Source organism: Saccopteryx bilineata, chromosome 11, assembly GCF_036850765.1.
Source record: "Saccopteryx bilineata isolate mSacBil1 chromosome 11, mSacBil1_pri_phased_curated, whole genome shotgun sequence".
Taxonomy (NCBI): Eukaryota; Metazoa; Chordata; class Mammalia; order Chiroptera; family Emballonuridae; genus Saccopteryx; species Saccopteryx bilineata.
Window position 1 is genome coordinate 32,272,390 of NC_089500.1, and position 22,821 is coordinate 32,295,210.

Here is a 22,821-nt window from a genome sequence, read left to right on the forward strand (position 1 = left end):
TGAAATCATATCGAGCACTTTCACTGATCACAATGGCATGAAACTAGAAATCAACCACAACAGAAAAACTGAAAAATACTCAAACACTTGGAAACTAATTAGCATGTTATTAAATAACGAATGGGTTAACAAAGAGATCAAAGAAGAAATAAAAAAATTCCTAGAAACAAATGATAATGAGCATACATCAACTCAAAATTTATGGGACACAGCAAAAGCAGTCCTGAGAGGGAAGTTCATAGCATTACAGGCATACCTTAAAAAGCTAAAAAAAAAGCTCAAATAAACAACTTGACCCTGCATCTAGAAGAACTAGAAAAAGAACAGCAAGTAAAGCCCAGAGGTAATAGAAGAAAGGAAATAATAAAGATCAGAGAGGAAATAAATGACATAGAGGCTAAAGAAACAATATAGAGGATCAATGAAACGAGGAGCTGATTCTTTGAAAAAGGGAAACAAGATTGATGAACCTTTAACCAGACTCACCAAGAAAAAAAGAGAGAGGACTCAAATAAATAAAATTAGAAATGAGAGCGGAGAAATAACAACTGACACAACAGAAATACTAAATATTGTAAGAAAATACTATGAAGAACTGTACGCCAAAAAACTAGACAACCTAGATGAAATGGACAAATTCCTTGAAACATACAATCTTCCAAAAATCAATCTGGAAGAATCAGAAAACCTAAACAGACCAATTACAACAAATGAGATTGAAACAGTTATCAAAAAACTCCCAAAAAAGAAAAGTCCTGGGCCTGATGGCTTCACAAGTGAATTCTACCAAATATTCAAAGAAGAACTAACTCCTATCCTTCTCAAGCTATTTCAAAAAATTCAAGAGGAAGAAAGATTTCCAAGCTCCTTTTATGAGGCAAGCATAATTCTGATTCCAAAACCAGGCAAAGACAACACAAAGAAAGACAATTATAGGCCAAAATCTCTGATGAATTTAGATGCTAATATCCTCAACAAAATATTAGCAAACCAGATCCAGCAATATATGAAAAAAATCATATACCATGATCAAGTGGGATTTATTCTTGGGAGGCAAGGCTGGTACAATATTCGTAAATCAATCAATGTGATTCATCACATAAACAAAAGGAAGGAGAAAAACCACATGATAATTTCAATAGATGCAGAAAAAGCATTTGATAAAATCCAGCACCCATTCATGATCAAAACTCTCAGCAAAGTGGGAATACAAGGAACATACCTCAACATGATAAAGGCTATCTATGACAAACCCACAGCCAACATCATACTCAATGGGCAAAAATTAAAAGCAATCCCCTTAACATCAGGAACAAGGCAGGGATGCCCCCTTTCACCAATCTTATTCAACATAGTTCTAGAAGTCCTCGCCACAGCAATCAGACAAGAAAAAGAAATAAAAGGCATCCAAATTGGAAAAGAAGAAGTAAAACTATCATTATTTGCAGATATGATATTGTATATAGAAAACACTAAAGTTGCAGTCAAAAAACTACTGGACCTGATAAGTGAATTCAGCAAGGTGGCAGGATATAAAATGAATACACAGAAATCAGAGGCATTTTTATACACTAACAATGAAATGTCAGAAAGAGAAATTAAGGAAGCAATCCCCTACACCATTGCAACCAAAAAAGTAAAGTACCTAGGAATAAATTTAACCAGGGAGATTAAAGACTTGTACTCGGAAAATTATAAAACATTGATAAAAGAAATCAGGGAAGATACAAACAAGTGGAAGCATATGCCGTGCTCATGGTTAGGAAGAATAAACATCATTAAAATGTCTATATTACCCAAAGCAATTTATAAATGCGATGCAATACCGATTAAAATACCAATGACTTACTTCAAAGATATAGAACACATATTCCAAAAATTATATGGAGCCAAAAGAGAACATGAATAGCCTCAGCAATCTTGAAAAGAAAGAATAAAGTGGGTGGAATCACACTTCCGGATATCAAGTTATACTACAAGGCCATTATACTCAAAACAGCCTGGTGAGAGACAAGATGGCGCTGGAGTAGGCGGACGTACCAGCATCTACCTCCCAGAACCAAAGTGGATTACAAACTAATTTTATGAACTATCAGCTGGAAAAACCTACTTTGGACTAAACTAAAAGGACTCTTCAACCAAGGAATGCTGAAGAAGCCACACAGAGACTGGTAGGAAAAGCGGAAACGCGGAGAAGGCTGCCCAGCTTCTTGGAGCCAACGGCAGTAGGGAGAGGCTCGCATGGTGGGAAGTGAGTTTAGCAGAGAGGGGAAAGGGTCCTGAGCCCCAGGAACAAAGCCCCAGCCTGCAGCCCCAGAGCCCAGAAGAAGCATAAGGACAGTATTTAGCTGGAAACAAGTCAGGATACTGTTTGTGAGAGAGTCTGATTTCTCAGACCCAGGATCCTTCTTAAAGGGACCACACAGAACATCTCTCTCACAAACACTCACCTGGGGCTCCTGGGGACGGAGGGAGAGGGGAGAGAACCACAGTAACAGGAAGAGAGTGCAATCTAGGAGGCATAGAGAGAAACATTTTGGAAGATAGCCACCCTAACCCCTGGGACGAGTTACTCCCCAAAGCTGAAGTGAATATTTCCCCCGGAAACAGCAATACCAGCAAAGGGAAGCAGGAGAGCAGCCAAACAAGCTCCCCCGCAGCATTCAGAGCAGAGTCGCATAGAAGGAGGGAGCTTTCGGGTCTAGTGTAGTGAGTCTTAGGGTCCGAGCTGCAACGACCCCACCCATGCGGCTGAGGGCACGAGGGTGGGCGGCAGCGGGAGACAAAAGCGGGGTTCTGCTGGCAGGGTTGGAAGCCGGCTGGCCACCACTGGGCTCAGGTGTGAGCTCAATCGTGCCCGGCTGGGGAGAAGGGTGCGTGCAAAAGCCACCAAGCTCAGCTGCCGGCAGCCTGTAATCCAGCCTCCGGGAGAAGGGCGGGAAACCCGGAAAGAGTAGAAACCAGCCCCGGAGCTAGAGCAGAGGAACACATCCCTGCCCCGCCGGTGCAACCCAGGCTTACGATCTGACTTGGTAGCCGGCTCCTCCCGTGGGGGTGGAGCCAAAAGCCCAGAAGAGGCAGAGTTCCGCTACGGAGCGGAGCTTGGGCACGCAGCCCTGCCTGGTGGTAGAGCCAAGGCTAGCAGCTGTTCCTTGAGTGGGATCATCCTGCAAAGGCAGGGCGAAAGCTCGGAAATAGGCGGAGACCCACAGCTGAGCAAAGTTGCTCGCCAGTGCCCTCAGGACCGAGCATAACGTCACACACGGGGGCAGGGCAAAGGCCAAGGCCACCAACCCTTGTGCACCCGAGCATGTGATCACAGCCACTCCCGTGAAGAGAAAATGCGGAGACAGAGAAATACAACACAAATAAACCAAGAGAAATCCCCAGAAAAGGACCTAAGTGAATCAGATATAACCAAATTACCAGATGCAGAGTTTAAAATAACGATTGTTAGGATGCTCAAAGATATTAGAACCACCATAGATGGCCATTATGAAAACCTAAATAAAGAGATAACAAATATAAAAAAGGACATTGAAATAATAAAAAAGAATCAGACAGAAATGACAAATACAATATCTGAAATAAAGAATACAATGGAAGGAATTAAAAGCAGGATGGATGAAGCAGAGAATCGAATCAGTGAGTTAGAGGACACAATAAATAAAGGCACGGAAGCAGAGCAGAAAAAAGAAAAGAGACTCAAAAAGTCTGAGGAAACTCTAAGAGAGCTCTGTGACAACATGAAGAAAAATAACATCTGCATTATACGGGTTCCTGAAGAAGAAGAGAAAGAACAAGGGATAGAGACTTTGTTCAAACATATTATAGCAGAAAACTTCCCCCAATTAAGGCAGGAAAACGTTTCACATGTTCAGGAAGCACAGAGAACTCCATTAAGGAGAAACCCAAAGAAACCAACACCAAGACACATCATAATTAAATTACCAAAGCTAAATGATAAAGAGAAAATATTAAAAGCTGCTAGAGAAAAAAACACTATCACCTACAAAGAAGCCCCCATAAGGATGACTTCTGACTTCTCAACAGAAACACTTGAGGCCAGAAGGGAATGGCAAGAAATATTCAAAGTAATGCAGAACAAGAACCTACAACCAAGACTACTTTATTCAGCAAGGCTATCATTTAAAATTGAAGGAGAAATAAAAAGCTTTACAGACAAAAAAAAATCAAGGATTTCACTGCAACCAAACCAAGGCTGCAAGAAATGCTAAGGGACCTGTTGTAAACAGATCAAAGGAAAAAAAGAATATAGCAAAAGAGAAAAACAGTTTTAAAGAAAAAAAATGGCAATAAACAATTACATATCAGTAATAACCTTAAATGTTAATAGATTAAATGATCCGATCAAGAGACATAGGGTAGCTGCGTGGATAAGAAAACAGGACCCAACATATGCTGTCTACAAGAGACACACCTTAAATCAAAAGATGCACACAGACTGAAGATAAAAGGATGAAAAAAAATATTTCACGCAAATGGAAATGAAAAAAAAGCTGGGGTAGCAATACTTATATCAGACAAAATGGACTTTAGAACAAAGACCATAGTTAGAGATAAAGAAGGTCACTACATAATGATGATAAAGGGAGCAATGCAAAAGGAAGATATAACCATTATAAATATCTACGCACCTAATATAGGAGCACCTAAATATATAAAGCAGACTTTGATAGACTTAAAGGGCAAGATCAACAGCAATACTATAATAGTAGGGGATTTCAATACGCCATTAACATCATTAGATAGATCCTCAAGAAAGAAAATTAACAAAGAAACAGCAGACTTAAAGGACATATTAGATGAACTTGATTTAATAGATATCTTCAGAACCTTTCACCCTAAAAGAGCAGAATATACATTCTTTTCAAGCGCTCATGGTACATTCTCTTAGAATAGACCACATATTAGGGCACAAAAGCGGGCTCAACAAATTTAAGAAGATTGAAATCATATCGAGCACTTTCTCTGATCACAATGGCATTAAACTAGAAATCAACCACAATAGAAAAATTGAAAAACATTCAAACACTTGGAAACTAAATAGCACGTTATTAAACAATGAATGGGTTAATATTGAGATCAAAGAAGAAATTAAAAAATTCCTAGAAACAAATGATAATGAGCATACATCAACTCAAAATTTATGGGACACAGCAAAAGCAGTCCTGAGAGGAAAGTTCATAGCATTACAGGCATACCTCAAGAAGCTAGAAACAGCTCAAATAAACAACTTAACCCTGCATCTAAAAGAACTAGAAAAAGAACAGCAAGTAAAGCCCAGAGCTAGTAAAAGGAAGGAAATAATAAAGATCAGAGCAGAAATAAATGACATAGAGGCTAAAGAAACAATACAGAGGATCAATGAAACCAGGAGCTGGTTCTTTGAAAAGGTAAACAAGATCGATGAACCTTTAACCAGACTCACCAAGGACTCAAATAAATAAAATTAGAAACGAGAGTGGAGAAATAACAACTGACACAACAGAAATACAAACTATTGTAAGAAAATACTATGAAGAACTGTACGCAAAAAAACTAGACAACCTAGATGAAATGGACAAATTTCTTGAATCATATAATCTTCCAAAAATCAATCTGGAAGAATCAGAAAACCTAAACAGACCAATTACAACAAATGAGATTGAAACAGCTATCAAAAAACTCCCGCCCTGACCGGTTGGCTCAGCGGTAGAGCGTCGGCCTAGCGTGCGGAGGACCCGGGTTCGATTCCCGGCCAGGGCACATAGGAGAAGCGCCCATTTGCTTCTCCACCCCTCCGCCGCGCTTTCCTCTCTGTCTCTCTCTTCCCCTCCCGCAGCCAAGGCTCCATTGGAGCAAAGATGGCCCGGGCGCTGGGCATGGCTCTGTGGCCTCTGCCTCAGGCGCTAGAGTGGCTCTGGTCGCAATATGGCGACGCCCAGGATGGGCAGAGCACCGCCCCCTGGTGGGCGTGCCGGGTGGATCCCGGTCGGGCGCATGCGGGAGTCTGTCTGACTGTCTCTCCCTGTTTCCAGCTTAAGAAAAATGAAAAAAAAAAAAAAAAAAAAAAAAAAAAAAAAAAAAAAAAAACTCCCAAAAAAGAAAAGTCCTGGGCCTGATGGCTTCACAAGTGAATTCTACCAAATATTCAAAGAAGAACTAATTCCTATCCTTCTCAAGCTATTTCAAAAAATTCAAGAGGAAGGAAGACTTCCAAACTCCTTTTATGAGGCGAGCATAATTCTGATTCCAAAACCAGGCAAAGACAACACAAAAAAAGAAAATTATAGGCCAATATCCCTGATGAACTTAGATGCAAAAATCCTCAATAAAATATTAGCAAACCGGATCCAGCAATATATGGAAAAAATCATACACCATGATCAAGTAGGATTTATTCTTGGGAGGCAAGGCTGGTACAATATTCGTAAATCAATCAATGTGATTCATCTCATAAACAAAAGAAAGGAGAAAAACCACATGATAATTTCAATAGATGTAGAAAAAGCATTTGATAAAGTCCAGCACCCATTCATGTTCAAAACTCTCAGCAAAGTGGGAATACAGGGAACATACCTCAACATGATAAAGGCCATCTATGACAAACCCACAGCCAACATCATACTCAATGGGCAAAAATTAAAAGCAATCCCCTTAAGATTAGGAACAAGGCAGGGGTGCCCCCTTTCACCACTCTTATTCAACATAGTTCTGGAAGTCCTCGCCACAGCAATCAGACAAGAAAAAGAAATAAAAGGCATCCAAATTGGAAAAGAAGAAGTAAAACTATCATTATTTGCAGATGACATGATATTGTACATAGAAAACCCTAAAGTCTCAGTCAAAAAACTACTAGACCTGATAAATGAATTTGGCAAGGTGGCAGGATATAAAATCAATACTCAGAAATCAGAGGCATTTTTATACACTAATAATGAACTGTCAGAAAGAGAAATCAGGGAATCAATCCCCTTTACCATTGCAAACAAAAAAATAAAGTACCTAGAAATAAATCTAACCAAGGAGATTAAAGACTTGTATTCAGAAAATTATAAAACATTGATAAAAGAAATCAGGGAAGATACGAATAAGTGTAGGCATATGCCGTGCTCATGGTTAGGAAGAATAAACATCATTAAAATGTCTATATTACCCAAAGCAATTTATAAATTCAATGCAATACCAATGAAAATACCAATGACTTACTTCAAAGACATAGAACACATATTCCAAAAATTTATATGGAACCAAAAAAGAACACGAATAGCCTCAGCAATCCTGAAAAGGAAGAAAAAAGCGGGAGGTATCACACTTCCAGATATCAAGTTATATTATAAGGCCATTGTACTCAAAACAGCATGGTACTGGCATAAGAACAGGCATATAGATCAATGGAACAGAACAGAGAACTCAGAAAAAAACCCACAGCTCTATAGACAACTGATATTTGACAAAGGAGGTAAGACAATACAATGGAGTAAAGACAGTCTCTTCAACAAATGGTGTTGGGAAAACTGGACAGCTACCTGCAAAAAAATGAAACTAGACCACCAACTTACACCACTCACAAAAATAAACTCAAAATGGATAAAAGACTTGAATGTAAGCCGTGAAACCATAAGCATCTTAGAAGAAAACATAGGCAGTAAGCTCTCTGACATCTCTCGCAGCAATATATTTGCTGATTTGTCTCCACAGGCAAGTGAAATAAAAGACAGGATAAACAAATGGGACTTTATCAAACTAAAAAGCTTCTGCACAGCTAAAGACAATAAGAACAGAATAAAAAGACAAACTACACAATGGGAGAATATATTTGACATAGCGTCTGACAAGGGGTTAATAACCAAAATTTATAAAGAACTTGTAAAACTTAATACCAGGAAGACAAACAATCCAATCCAAAAATGGGCAAAAGAAATGAATAGACACTTCTCCAAAGAGGACACACACATGGCCAATAGGCATATGAAAAAATGTTCAACATCACTAATAATTAGAGAAATGCAAATTAAAACCACAATGAGATATCACCTTACACCAGTCAGAATGGCGCTCATCAATAAAACAACACAGAATAAGTGCTGGCGAGGATGTGGAGAAAAGGGAACCCTCCTGCACTGCTGGTGGGAATGCAGACTGGTGCAGCCACTGTGGAAAACAGTATGGAGATTCCTCAAGAAATTAAAAATCGAACTGCTTTTTGACCCAGCTATACCACTGTTAGGAATATACCCCAAGAACACCATAGCACTGTTTGAAAAGAAGAAATGCACCCCCATGTTTATGGCAGCATTGTTCGCAATAGCAAAAATTTGGAAACAGCCCAAGTGTCCATCAGAGGACGAGTGGATTAAAAAGCTTTGGTATATATATACTATGGAATACTACTCAGCCATAAGAAATTATGACATAGGATCTTTTACAACAACATGGATGGGCCTTGATAACATTATACTGAGTGAAAGAAGTAAATCAGAAAATACTAAGAACTATATGTTTCCATACATAGGTGGGACATAAAGATGAGACTCAGAGACATGAACAACAGTGTTGGGGTTACAGGGTGGGGGGAGGAGAGGGAGGGGGTTGGGGGAGGGGAGGGGCACAAAGATCATGGCTTTTCAGCATTTGCCATATTCCCCCCTTAATCTATAGACAGACAGCAAATATTTACGTATGGTGTTTCCACTATAAAGACTGCTGTCTTAGGGACAAATGCTGATAAACTATTTCAGCAGTTCCTCCTTTTTTGAAGACTTATATGTCAACATAGAGCTCCACGTTTCATAGGACATACTCAAGCTCACTCCATGCCCCCTGGAGCTTTAGCACAAGGAAATGCCCCCCCCTTTTTTTAGTATTTTTTCTTTTATTTATTTATTTTTTGTATATTTCTGAGGATGGGGATGGGGAGGCAGTCGGACAGACTCCTGCATGCGCCTGACTGGGATCCACCTGGCATGCCTACCGGGGGGAATGCTCTGCCCATCTGGGATGTTGCTCTGTTACAACTGGAGCCATTCTAGCGACTGGGGCGGAGGCCATGGGGCCATCCTTAGTGCCCAGGGTGGATTTGCACCGGTGGAGCCTTGGCTGCGGGCGGGAGGAGAGAGATGAAGAGGAAGGAGAGGGGGAGGAGTGGAGAGGTAGATGGGCGCTTCTCCTGTGTGCTCTGGCCAGGAATCGAACCCGGGAATCCTGCACACCAGGCCAATGACTCCGACGGGTCTACCATATCATGCTTTTTACTTAAAAAAAAATAAATTTACATTTCTTTTGAATGCTGATGAACAGGAGACACCAAATCTTTTTTGCCTGCAAACTACTACCTTCTTTATTAGATCTAGCTAATAACACTGTTCTGTCTTTTTTCCAAATAGCTCCAGATATATGGAAAAGATTTATATAGGCGGATGGGGATCCTCAAACCCCTCAGTGAGATCTTCTGAGAATGGCTTTTAAGATACCTAGAGGTAGAAAAAGCCCAATAGAGATCAGGGGAACTACCAGCTTTTAAGATACACCCTTAAAGGCTCCAACACCCCAAAGGGGTCTCATAGGATGCCATCTGCGTCCTGCTTCAATAGTGGAAAGGAAGGTCATTGAGCTAAAGCCTGCCAGGCTTACACACCTCTGCTGTGAGGAAACAGGGACACTGGAAGGTGGGCTTCCCCCTCGCTCCTCTAAGGGAGGGTTGGTTCAGTCTCTTCCAGCCCTGCTCCAGCCACCTATGACCTAACCTTGCCCAGAAAGCTGGGGTTTGCCACTGAAGGCTGAAGGTGCCCAGGGCCGTCGGCCCCATCTACGACACTGTGGACGAGCCTAGGGTATTTCTTCCAAGAAGCAGGTAAACTGATCTCATTCGCACAAGGGCCACTTAACTATGTTTTGCCTGAACAGTCAGGTTTTTTATTCTTCCCTCAAAGATCTCTGTTGTGGGTGTTGATAGTTCTATTTTCTGCTGCTTTACTTAATATATAGTGTTTCCTTTATCCCTCCTACCTCAATGCCGCACTCATATTTCAGGCTGGGACCTACTCCTAATTTAAAGCTCTCTTTCCTCCTTTTGCCAACTTGTATTATGAATTTACCTTTGCCACCCAGCTTAGTGTATCCCAAGATTCTCTTTACCAGGCCACAGTCGCAGAGCTCCAGGGAAAAGCAACCTGGTCTCAACTCTCCAGGCAGAGGAGAACAGAAGCTCCATATCCACGCATGCTGCAAATGGCTTTTTCCAGTCTACCTGAATCATTACCAGCTAGAAGCAGCGGTCATTGGGACTTGGACATGAGCTGCAAAGTATAGAATGGTGACAACAATTCCAGTGCCATGCGGACTTTTCCTGTGGGGAAATTTCCTGGACTCCTGTTCCCTGTGACAGCTCCTAACAGACTGAACTGTGGTTGGGTTGCATTGTTCAGGGATTTGGCATGGTGATGGGGCCAACTTGGACTTGGGGAACATGTTAAGGACACTACTCTTTTAGGGATTCTTGCTGTATTGGCCAAGAGTTTGCTTAAAGGCTTTTAATCACTGTAAAAAAAATAGAGGACTGGATGAAGAAGATGGGGCACATATACACCATGGTATATTATTCAGCTAGGAGAAATGGTGACATCGGATCACTTATAGAGGAATAGTGGAGTCTTGGTAGCATTGTGCGGGGTGAAATAAGCGAATCAGAAAAAAACAGGAACTGCAGGATTCCATACATTGGTGGGACATAAAAGCGAGACTAAGAGGCATGGACAGGAGTGTGGTGGCTATGGGGGTGGGGGGAGGGAAGGAGGGAAAGGGGGAGGGGGAGAGGTACAGAGAGAACAGGATGGAGGGTGGCGGAGGATGATCTCTCTTCGGGTGATGGGTATGCAACAGAACTAAATGACAAGATAACCTGGAAATGTGTTCTTTGAATGTATGTACTCTGATTTATTGATGTCACCCTATTAAAATAAAAATTTATTTATAAAAAAAAACAAAAAAAAATAAAACAGCCTGGTACTGGCATAAGAACAGGCATATGGAAAAGAACTGAGAAGCTACAAATAAACCCATACTTTTATGGACAACTGATATTTGACAAAGGAGGTAAGAGCATACATTGGAGTAAAGACAGCCTCTTCAACAAATGGTGTTGGGGAAATTGGACAGCTAACTGCAAAAAAAATGAAACTAGACCACCACATTCACAAAAATAAACTCAAAATGGATAAAAGACTTAAATGTAAGCCATAAACCCATAAGCATCTTAGAAGAAAGCATAGGCAGTAAGCTCTCTGACATCTCTCGCAGCAATATATTTGCCGATTTGTCTCCATGGGCAAGTGAAATAAAAAACAGGATAAACAAATGGGACTTTATCAAACTAAAAAGCTTCTGCACAGCTAAAGACAATAAGAACAGAATAAAAAGACAAACTACACAATGGGAGAACATATTTGACAATACATCTGATAAGGGGTTAATAACCAAAATTTATAAAGAACTTGTAAAACTTAATACCAGGAAGACAAACAATCCAATCCAAAAATGGGCGAAAGAGGCCCTGGCCGGTTGGCTCAGTGGTAGAGCGTGCGGAAATTCGGGTTCGATTCCCGGCCAGGGCACACAGGGGAGGCGCCCATCTTCTTCTCTACCCCTCCCCCTCTCCTTCCTCTCTGTCTCTCTCTTCCCCTCCCGCAGCCAAGACTCCATTGGAGCAAAAGATGGCCCAGGCGCTGGGGATGGCTCCATGGCCTCTGCCCCAGGTGCTAAAGTGGCTCTGGTCGCAACAGAGCCACGTCCCGATGGGCAGAGCATCGCGCCCTGGTGGGCGTGCCGGGTGGATCCCGGTCAGGCGCATGCCGGAGTCTATCTGACTGCCTCCCTGTTTCCAGCTTCAGAAAAATACAAAAAGAAAAAAAAATGGGTGAAAGAAATGAGTAGACACTTCTCCAAAGAGGACATACAGATAGATGGCCAATAGGCATATGAAAAAATGCTCAACATCACTTATCATTAGAGAAATGCAAATTAAAACCACAATGAGATATCATCTCACACCAGTCAGAATGGCACTCATCAACAAAACAACACAGAATAAGGGCTGGTGAGGTTGTGGAGAAAGGGGAACCCTCCTGCACTGCTGGTGGGAATGCAGACTGGTGCAGCCACTGTGGAAAACAGTATGGAGATTCCTCAAGAAATTAAAAATCGAACTGCCTTTTGACCCAGCTATCCCACTTTTAGGAATATACCCCAAGAACACAATAGCACTGTTTGAAAAGAAGAAATGCACCCCCATGTTTATGGCAGCATTGTTCACAGTAGCGAAGATCTGGAAACAGCCCAAGTGTCCGTCAGAGCACAAGTGGATTAAAAAGCTTTGGTACATATATACTATGGAATACTACTCAGCCATAAGAAATGATGACATCGGATCATTTACAACAACATGGATGGACCCTGATAACATTATACTGAGCAAAATAAGTAAATCAGAAAAAAAAAAAAAGAACTATATGATTCCACACATAGGTGGGACATAATAAAAATGAGACTCAGAGACATGGACAAGAGTGTGGGGGTTACAGGGTGGGGGGGAGAAGAGGGAGGGGGTTGGGGGAGAGGAGGGGCACAAAGAAAACCAGTTAGAAGGTGACAGAAGACAATTTGACTTTGAGTGATGGGAATGCAACATAATTAAATGTCAAAATAACCTGGAGATGTTCTCTCTGAACATATGTACCCTGATTTATCAATGTCACCCCATTAAAATTAATTTACAAATTTTTTTTGGACGGGAAAAAAAAAGCTTAAAAGAAATACTTCATGGAAAACACTTACCCAGAGCTGCAGAGCCACCTCACAGGGAGAAGTATGGGGAGACAGACCAAAGCTTCCAAGCACGGAGGGGTTAACCCAGGGCTGAGTGGGAGAAACCCCTGCTGGCCACTCCCCTGAGCCCCTCTCAGAACCAGAGGGAGGCCGGTATCCCTGACAGCTGCCCTTTGACAACAGGGCAAGACAGAGGTGCTGCCCCTTTGAACCCTCATCCTAAGGCCACTAGCAAAGTCAAAGGAAATTTAAGTGTCCCTGCTGGGTGGTAGGGAAAGAAAAGCAAGAGATCGGCAGGCCTCTCCAAGGTCAGCTCCCTGGTGTTAGACGTTGCCCGGGATGCCCTCACCCCCCCCCAGCACCAATCCAGGTCGGTCATCCAAAGAGATGGGGCCACAGCATTCCACAAGGTCAAATATTATACCTGGAACTTCTCTCTCTTCCTAAACAAAGCCCAGACTATGGGTTTGATCAGGTAGAGGTAAAGGTTGGTGATGACATGTGGCCTAAGGTCCAAACAAAACTCAACCAAACAAAACTCAAGTTAAAAACTAACTTGAAATAAATAAGGGCTCTTTGCCACTCAAATTGTTCTTAGAAAATGGTCCAAAAAGAGGCGCTGCCTTGAAGTGGAAAACCTCAGCCCAGGGGGAGGCAAAGAAGGAGGGGGTTCTGAGAGATGCAGCGGCATTCCCCCCCCAAGGGTTCCTCCCCTCACCCGGCCCACAGATAAGCAAACTCTAGCTTGGAGTGGTCTACCCCAGTAGGACTGAGCTACTTAAGGGCCCTCTGTGTGGATGAGCACATTCCCACACATGCTTGCCCCCTGTTAAAAAAAAAAACACAAAAAAAACCCCTTCGACTTTTAAATTGTTGCCTTCAATGTAAAAAATGACTTCGATAAAGATACTATCTTGCAGCATTTTCTATTTTTGTTGACAACTTTTCCTTTGCACATCCCCAGGGTAGGCTTAGAAAAGTGAACCCACCCTCGCCCTAGACAAGAGACCAGCCCACAATGTTGCTGGCGGCAGCACCACTGGGTGTTGCTTGCGAGTGTTTGGGCTTCCAAACCTGACACCAACCTGAAGATGCTTCTTGACCATCATGTCACTGAGCCCCAGGTGCCGCTGGCAGGCCCCAGTGTTGCAGAAGCAGCCTGTTCTCACGTGGATATTGTACAGACTGGCCATTTTTTCCACCTGCAAGGTTAATGCGACATAGAAGAGGGGTTAGGAATGTCCAGCTTTAGTCTGCTTTTGCTTGAGAGAGAGTTTCAGATTAATATTTGGATCTCTCTTTCCTAACAATAAAACGAAAATAGGAGACTGCAATTTTGCTCTAAAGTGCCACAATCTGTCACAAGTATTACCAAACACATTTTATAAAATGTTACTGATATAGTTTATCCAGTTGGGTTATAGACAGTGGTGGGATTCAGCCAGTTCACACCAGTTTGCAGAACAAATACCTAATTTTTTGTTGAGTTTGACAAACCGGTTGTTAAAACGGCACTTGTAATCAGGATTCTCTCTAAGGTGGGTGCCTGGGCAGTCGCCCAGTGTGAAAGGCACAAATTTACATTTCTTACTCTTTTTTTAACATTCATCTGTGCAACAGCCATATTCTAAGCACCCATAGTAATGCTCATTCGTCCATAAGTGAAAAAATTGCAAGTGAAGACGCCAATCAAGAAGTAATATGGACTGACGTCAGAGAAATGGCACCATAAGGAGTGATACTGATAAATTTCCCCCAAAATTCAACAAGATCTTCAACCAGAGACAGAAAAATCTATCCTTGGATCCTCCAGAAGTTCCACACTAAACGCGAAGGTATTATAGAGCAAAAAATTGACTAAATATATAATCAACCCGAAGGAAATAAGGAGGAAGAAACACTCCGCCTTCCTCACTAACCTAAACAAGGGCTGCTTTCACTGGGAACTGAGAAAATAGAAACTAAGGCAGGCATAGAGTGTGAATAGAACCAGGCTGCGGCACAAACGTCCGAACCAGGCTGTAGCACAAACATCCCAGCCGAGGAAAAACTGTGCTTCTGGCAAACCAGTCAACACAAGCTAAAGCTCACGCCAAATCCAGACAAACAAAAACAAGGGGGGCAGCCATCGGCCCCGATCTCCTGGTCGGCACACACAGATAGTGGGCGAGAGATTCCTCCTAGAGCCCCGGGAGTGGGCTCCCATGTTCCTGGACAGAGGGGCAGAGTCAGAGGCCTTTGTGTGAGCCGAAACCGGAATCTCGGGGTCGCCCCTGCGCACTGAAAAGCGGCACGCGAGGAGTGAGCGGGAGCGAAATTCCCTATACTCGAACTTCACCCAGCGGGCAGGGCGCTGCCTCACCCAGGGAGAGGCAGCCGGCCCAATATCCTGGTCGGCAAGCGCGGATAGGGGGCGAGAGATTCCCCCAGGGGGTGGGCACCCGTGTTCCCGGACAGAGGGGCAGAGTCAGAGTCAGAAGTCTTTATGTGGGCCGAAGCCCCGCCTGACTATGCTAGCGGCTCTGACTGATTGAGCCTTACCCAGAGCCCTGCACTGAGTGGGAATAGAGTGGGGATTTGCCAGCTCTTTGAGCCTCTTACTCTCCAGGCAGAGGCAGCAGCAACCCCATAGCTGGATCATCAGGCTACTAATTCAGGAAGGAAAGACTAGGAGAGAGGCTCCAGGAAAATGGACTCTTGCATTGGCAGAGCCTGCAAATGCTAATGTGCCTCGACTGCCAATGAGACTGAAGCCCAATATATGACATTGCCATGCAGGGGTCGTCAAACTTTTTATAAAAACCGCCCACTTTTGCAGTGCTGGTAGACCTGGTCCCTACCGCCCACTAGTAGGCATTCCAGCTTTCATGATGGGCCAATCGTGGCACTGTTTGGTTGCACGGTAGGGACCAGGTTGACCAGCACTGCAAAAGTGGGCGGTTTTTATAAAAAGTTTGATGACCCCTGCTAGAGACTTATTAACTGCAAACCTCTACCTAAGTGTGCCACAGGGGCAGAACCGGGGGTACAGAGTCACCGACCAGGAAGAGGAAGAGAAAAGAAAAAGCAAGAAGATAAGAATCAAGAATAATCCATAGACTTTATAACCTATCCCATTTTATTATATTTGTTCATTTGTTTCTCTTATCTTCTTATCTTGATTATTTTCTTCCTCTTCCAATTTGGTCGTTTAATTCTCAGCTGGTCTTACTCTGTCCTCTCCTTGAACTACACTACCCATAAGAGTGACATCTCCCATTATCTTTTCTTTCTTCTTCCTTTCTCTCTATGAGGGTTGCACTCCAAAACGCTTAACTCTCTCTCTCCTTTTGTTCTTTTTTCTTCTTTTTGTGTTTTCCTCTTTCTTTTTTTCTCCCTCTATATTAGTTTCTTCTTTTCTCCTTTACTTTTCCCCTCATTCAATCCTCAATCATGAACAAATTATTTAATTTGTGACTCAAATTTCTCTTTGTGGCCATTTGTGGGTTTTTTACTTTGCTTTTTTAACTCACTAGCAGTGCTCCCAGCCCTGGCTATCCATTTTATCTAGTTCTTGCTCCACTAAATACAATAGTAATTATTTAATTTTTCCTGTTTCCCTCTTATTCCTCTCATCATATCTCTTAGTCAACCATCATCTAAAAGCAAATCATTTTATTCTTGACCCAAATTTTGTCCTTTTTTGCATTTTGTGGGTCCATACCCCCTTTTTCTGCCCCATTATCATTTCTCCCCAACTCAGGCCCTCCATTATAGGTAGTTTTTGTTCTATTTAGCACATTATAATTCACAGTTCACCACAAAATTTTCTTAAGAAGGAGGGAAGAGGAGAGGAGAGGAAAAAAAGGGGGGGAATAATAATTTTTTAAATTTTTTTATTTTTATTTTTTAACTTTTTATTCTTTATTAATTCTCATTAATACTATCAACAAAACCACCTTCAGATGCCATTAAGAAAAAGAAAATCGAATATCATGGATACAAAAGACAGAGAGGTAGCACAGATAGATGAGGAAAAATCTATGGAGAAAAAATTTAATATATTGGAAACCTTGGAGCTAAATGACAGAGAATTTAAAATAGAAATCCTAAAAATACTCAGAGATATACAAGAAAACACAAAAAGGCAATTTAGGGAGCTCAGAAAACAACTCAACGAACACAAAGAATATATTACCAAGGAAACTGAAACTATAAAAACAAATCAAACAGAGATGAAAAACTCAATTCACGAGCTGAAAAACGAGGTAACAAGCTTAGCTAATACAAGAGGCCAGATAGAAGGTAGGATTCGTGAAATGGAAGACAAGCAACTTGAAGCACAACCGAAGAAGAGAGAGTCTCAAAAATTTTAAAAAATGAGAAAGCCCTACAGGAATTGTCTGACTCCATCAAAAAGAATAACATAAGAATAATAGGTATATCAGAGGGAGAAGAGAGAGAAAATGGAATGGAGAACATACTCAAAAAATTAATAGATGAGAACTTCCCAAGCTTGTGGAAAGAACTAAAGCCTCAAATTCAAGAAGCAAACAGAGCTCCAAGTTTTCTTAACCCCAACAAACCTACTCCAAGGCACATCATAATGAAATTGGCACAAACCAATGACAAAGAAAAAATTCTCAAGGCAGCCAGGGAAAAGAAGAATATAACATATAAAGGAAGGCCCATTAGATTATCATCAGATTTCTCAACAGAAACTCTACAAGCTAGAAGAGACTGGACCCCAATATTTAAAGTCCTGAAAGAGAGGAACTTTCAGCCACGAATACTATACCCATCAAAGCTATGAAGGAGAAATAAAAACATTCACAGATACAGAAAAGATGAGGGAATTTATCATCAGAAAACCCCCACTCCAGGAAATACAAAAGGGGGTTTTCCAACCAGATGCAAAGAACAAAACAAAACAAAACCACAAGTAAAAGCTCCACCAAGAACACACTAAAACCAAATTTAAACTGTGATAACAAAAACAAAAAAAAGGGGAAAGGACGGAGATTAACAGTAGCAAAGGACAATGGAGTGCAAAAGTACTCACAAGATAGTGCACTACAATGAACAAGGTAGAAACCCTTTTCATTTCTTAATGGTAACCACCCTTGAAAAAACCACCACAGAAGCACATGATTTAAAAAAAATAGCAACAGAGAAAAGATGTATGGAATACAACCAAACAAAAATAAAGGATAGAAAAATGAAAGAGAAGGATCAAACAAGACATAAAACTAACAGAAAGCAATGTATGAAATGGCAATAGGGAACCCACAAGTGTCAATAATTCCACTAAATGTAAACGGATTAAACTCACCAATAAAAAGGCACAGAGTAGCAGAATGGATTAAAAAAGAAAATCCAACTGTATGCTGCCTACAGGAAACTCATCTAAGCAACAAGGATAAAAACAAATTCAAAGTGAAAGGCTGGAAAACAATACTCCAAGCAAATAACATCCAAAAAAAAGCAGGCGTGGCCCTGGCCGGTTGGCTCAGCGGTAGAGCGTCGGCCTAGCGTGCGGAGGACCCGGGTTCGATTCCCGGCCAGGGCACATAGGAGAAGCGCCCATTTGCTTCTCCACCCCTCCGCCGCGCCTTCCTCTCTGTCTCTCCCTTCCCCTCCCGCAGCCAAGGCTCCACTGGAGCAAGGATGGCCCGGGCGCTGGGGATGGCTCTGTGGCCTCTGCCCCAGGCGCTAGAGTGGCTCTGGTCGCAACATGGCGACGCCCAGGATGGGCAGAGCATCGCCCCCTGGTGGGCAGAGCGTGGCCCCATGGTGGGCGTGCCGGGTGGATCCCGGTCGGGCACATGCGGGAGTCTGTCTGACTGTCTCTCCCTGTTTCCAGCTTCAGAAAAATGCAAAAAAAAAAAAAAAAAAAAAATTAAAAAAAAAAAAAAGCAGGCGTAGCAATACTCATATCTGATAATGCTGACTACAAGACAGGAAAAGTACTCAGAGACAAAAATGGCCATTTCATAATGGCTAAGGGGACACTGAATCAAGAAGACATAAAAATTCTTAATATATATGCACCAAACCAAGGAGCACCAAAATATATAAGACAGCTACTTATTGACCTTAAAACAAAAACTGAGAAAAATACAATCATACTTGGAGACCTCAATACACCACTGATGGCTCTAGATCAGTCATCCAAACAGAGAATCAATAAAGATATATCGGCCTTAAACAAAACACTAGAGTATCTGGATATGATAGACATCTACAAGACATTTCATCCCGAAGTGACTGAGTATACATTTTTCTTCAGTGTACATGGATCATTCTCAAGAATTGACCATAGGCCCTGGCCGGTTGGCTCAGCGGTAGAGCGTTGGCCTAGCGTGCGGAGGACCCGGGTTCAATTCCCGGCCAGGGCACACAGGAGAAGCGCCCATTTGCTTCTCCATCCCTCCGCCGCGCTTTCCTCTCTGTCTCTCTCTTCCCCTCCCGCAGCCAAGGCTCCATTGGAGCAAAGATGGCCCAGGCGCTGGGGATGGCTCTGTGGCCTCTGCCCCAGGCGCTAGAGTGGCTCTGGTCACAACATGGCGACGCCCAGAATGGGCAGAGCGTCGCCCCTGGTGGGCAGAGCGTCGCCCCATGGTGGGCGAGCCGGTGGATCCCGGTCGGGCGCATGCGGGAGTCTGACTGTCTCTCCCTGTTTCCAGCTTCAGAAAAATGAAAAAAAAAAAGAGTATGGTGGTTGGGGGGGGAGGGAGAGGGAAAGGGGGAGGGGGAGGGGCACAAAGAAAACTAGATAGAAGGTGACGGAGGACAATCTGACTTTGGTTGATGGGTATGCAAGATAATTGAATGACAAGATAACCTGGACATGTTTTCTTTGAACATATGTATCCTGATTTATTGATGTCACCCTAGTAAAATTAATAATAAAAAAAAGAAGTAATATGGAAATGTCTTAAATAATAGTTTTATTGTTTTTTTGTCAGGTATTATTTAATATTTTTTCATTAATATTTTAAAACTCTTTCTCAGAATATAGTCTAGGTTTGTGTACCTCTTTTTTTGTTCTTATTTATTAAATGCATGAAATAATAAACTACCTTTCAGTATATCAGTGTTTTATATTTAAAACGGTCATTTGGGCAGAGAACTGGTTGTTAAATTATTTAAATCCCACCACTGGTTATAGATGTATGTCAGAGAAAAGAAAAAATATCAAAGTTAGGCCAAAATTCCAAGTTAGGGCCCACATATTTCAAGCGAGATTAATAAGTATAAAACCAGAGTGTGGCTGGGACGTGGGGCACCCCCTTAGTGTTCTGCCACAGGGTAGGTCACAGGGCAGGGCAGCTGAGCCACCACTCAGAGCAGCCCTGCCTGGGCCCACAGCCTGGACTATAGACATCACTATGTTGATGCTATGTGTTTTCAATTTGCTTTTCATAATGTCCCTAACTTTGGGCTGAATCACAGAATTGCTGTTCAATCTAGAAGTTCCAAAGCCCTTTCCTGTCCCCTGGAAGATCAGGGAGGTGATCTGCATTCATTCAAAGTGCAAAGGCAGGGTTAGCATGGGGGATGTTTGTCCCAGCTTTTCTGGCTGTGGGTCCAGAGCTCCATTCCTCCGAGAGCCTGGAGGCCCAGTGAGGGTCCTCAGCCCCAGTGGCTCAGGTTAAACTCAACGGAGTCACCTGACTGTGTTCAGTGAAACAAATAGGTCTTACCCAGCTGAGTGAGCCTTTGACACTTCTCCCACCCCCAGGGTTGGCCAGAGGCAGCCACGAGGATATGGCGCCCTCAGCAGACCACAGGTCACCATGCGGTCAGCCTGAGCCCTGGCTGGGCAGTGCAGCACAATGGTGCCTCCCTGCCTCCCTTCTCAAGACCATGGCTGTCTCCCCTGCAACATCGGAATGCACAGCTACTCTCTGGGCTGAAGTGAGAGGCCTCCGGAAAACCACTCTGCTGCTTTACCCCTGGTGAACAGCTCAGTGATGTGGAGGTCTGGTCATGAGCTCTCTGGCTCTCTGTGAGGAGACCTGGCAGGAGCACACGGTCTGGCCAACTCCACGTCCAGGGTCAAAGGGCCCCTCCTAGGGAAGCCCCTTCCTGCCCCATCCCCCACCCGCTCCGTGAAACAAGCCGCCCAAACTCAGTGGAATAAAACACCCTTTTACTGTGCTCAGAGATCCTGTGGGTCAGGAACTCAGACAGGGCACCGAGGAGATGACGTGACTCTGCGTCATGGCTGCTCCCATCCTGGCTGGGAGTGTGTGGCGTCTGGGGTTGGAATCATCTGGAGACAGACTTACTCATGCATATCTGGCCTCCCCAGCCAGGCAGGCTCAGAGCAGCACTGCCACCATAGTGCCTGCCTGTGGCCTCTCCCCCGTGACATTGCTTCCTCACAGCATGACGGCGACAAGGTAGGACTTCTTCCATGGTAACTCGGGGCTCCAAAAGTAAGTGAGCCAGGGAACAACGCCTACGTGGCATAGCTTTTTTCAGACCGTGCAACATCACCTGTGGCATTCTATTGGTCATGAGCAAGTCGTAAACCCAACAAGAATGTAGGGGAAGAGACAGAGACCCCACCTAGAAGAGGATATGGGTAGAAGATGCCATTTTGGCCACACTTCCCTTCATCCTAATTCGCCGTTATGACTGAGTTCCCTCTCACTCTCAACCCTGCTGACTCCCACACCAGCCCGGCCTGCGCTCGGCCTGGTGCAGAAGCTGCTTGCTGTGGTTGGATGAGCCCTGCATCCGGGGAGGGGGAGGGGCCAGTCTGACCACAGGGAAGCATCAGAGACTCCCCACCCAGGAGCCTCATCCTGGGCCGTGTGTTAAGGGCCTGAATGTTGTATCTCATTTAATCCTCATAACGTTATCAGCAAGGTGCATTGTTACCCCAAATTTCATGCAGACTTGGAAAGCTTAAATTCACTTGCTCAAGCTCACAGAGCTAGCAAAAGGCAGTTCAGAATCTGAACCCCCATTCTTAACCACCGTGTAGACTGACTTCCACCACAGGGGAGAATGAAATTAGGAGGCCTGGGTATCAAAAGCAAGACCTCAAAGGTGTCTCACAGAGGCTCAATTCTTTCACATATGCCCTGAAAGAGACCACCAAAGCCAACGACGACACCATGTGGTCTCCACACTGTGAGGCCCCCTGAGCCCAGGAGGAACGGGGCCGACTTCCCTGAACCAGCAGAGCTGGCCCTGCCTCAGCCCTGGAATCCACACCTGCGCCAGCTTCTCCTACAGACGCACAGAGAGACACCGTCCCAGGGGAATGACCTTCCTGGTGAAGCCAGTGAGGCACCAGGCCAGGCAGCTCCTTCTCCCCGCTGGTTGCTCTTCGTTGAGGCATCCCTGAGCAAATGAGGAGTCCTTTCCCTGCTCTCCCTGCCACAGCAGACTTCATGGCCTGCCTTCCTCTACCCCTCGGGAAACACAAACTTATTTTAGCTTTCAGAATTAAAACTCATTTTACCAATGACCTAGAATCCTAGAATAACATATCTGAGAAGGCAACCCTTTTGTCTCAATGCATTTTCCACACACATGCAAATTGCATGCTTCTGGGTGTGTTGAGGCGGTTGCTGCAGGTATATGACTAAGGGACTCTAGGGGGTCTGCAGTCAGCTTGCCCAAGAGACCAGCATTGGTCACACAGTGTCTGCCTCCAAACACCAGTGAAAACCAGCATTCCCCCACAGGAGAATATTTCCCTAGTTTATTTCCCAGAAAGTTCATGGCTACTCAGAAGAGCAGGAAAATGATTTCTTGCAAAATGGATTTTGAGAAATTCAGGGTCTAACAAAGGTATATGGAGATAGTGGCTTTTGAGAGAAGACAACCATCTTCCACACTTATCTGATGATCAACCTTGCCCCTCACAGAGTCGCTGTAGAAACCCTGGCTCTGGGAAGGAGCCTGGGCTTCCCATGCCCCGTCTGTAACATTGCATCCAGTGACCACCTACCGCCATATCTCAGATATGGACTTTTTAAAGGAATGGGACTTTTT

At 43.5% G+C, this 22,821-nt stretch overlaps 1 protein-coding gene across 1 annotated transcript in view; it reads right to left on the reverse strand.

The window, feature by feature from the left end:
- Positions 1-22,821, reverse strand: part of MOCOS (molybdenum cofactor sulfurase) — a 91,836-nt gene that overhangs the window by 35,644 nt on the left and 33,371 nt on the right. Inside the window, exon 7 of the mRNA XM_066247374.1 lies at positions 13,911-14,027. Coding sequence (XP_066103471.1) covers positions 13,911-14,027 — 117 coding nt within the window. The remainder of the gene's footprint in view (positions 1-13,910; positions 14,028-22,821) is intronic.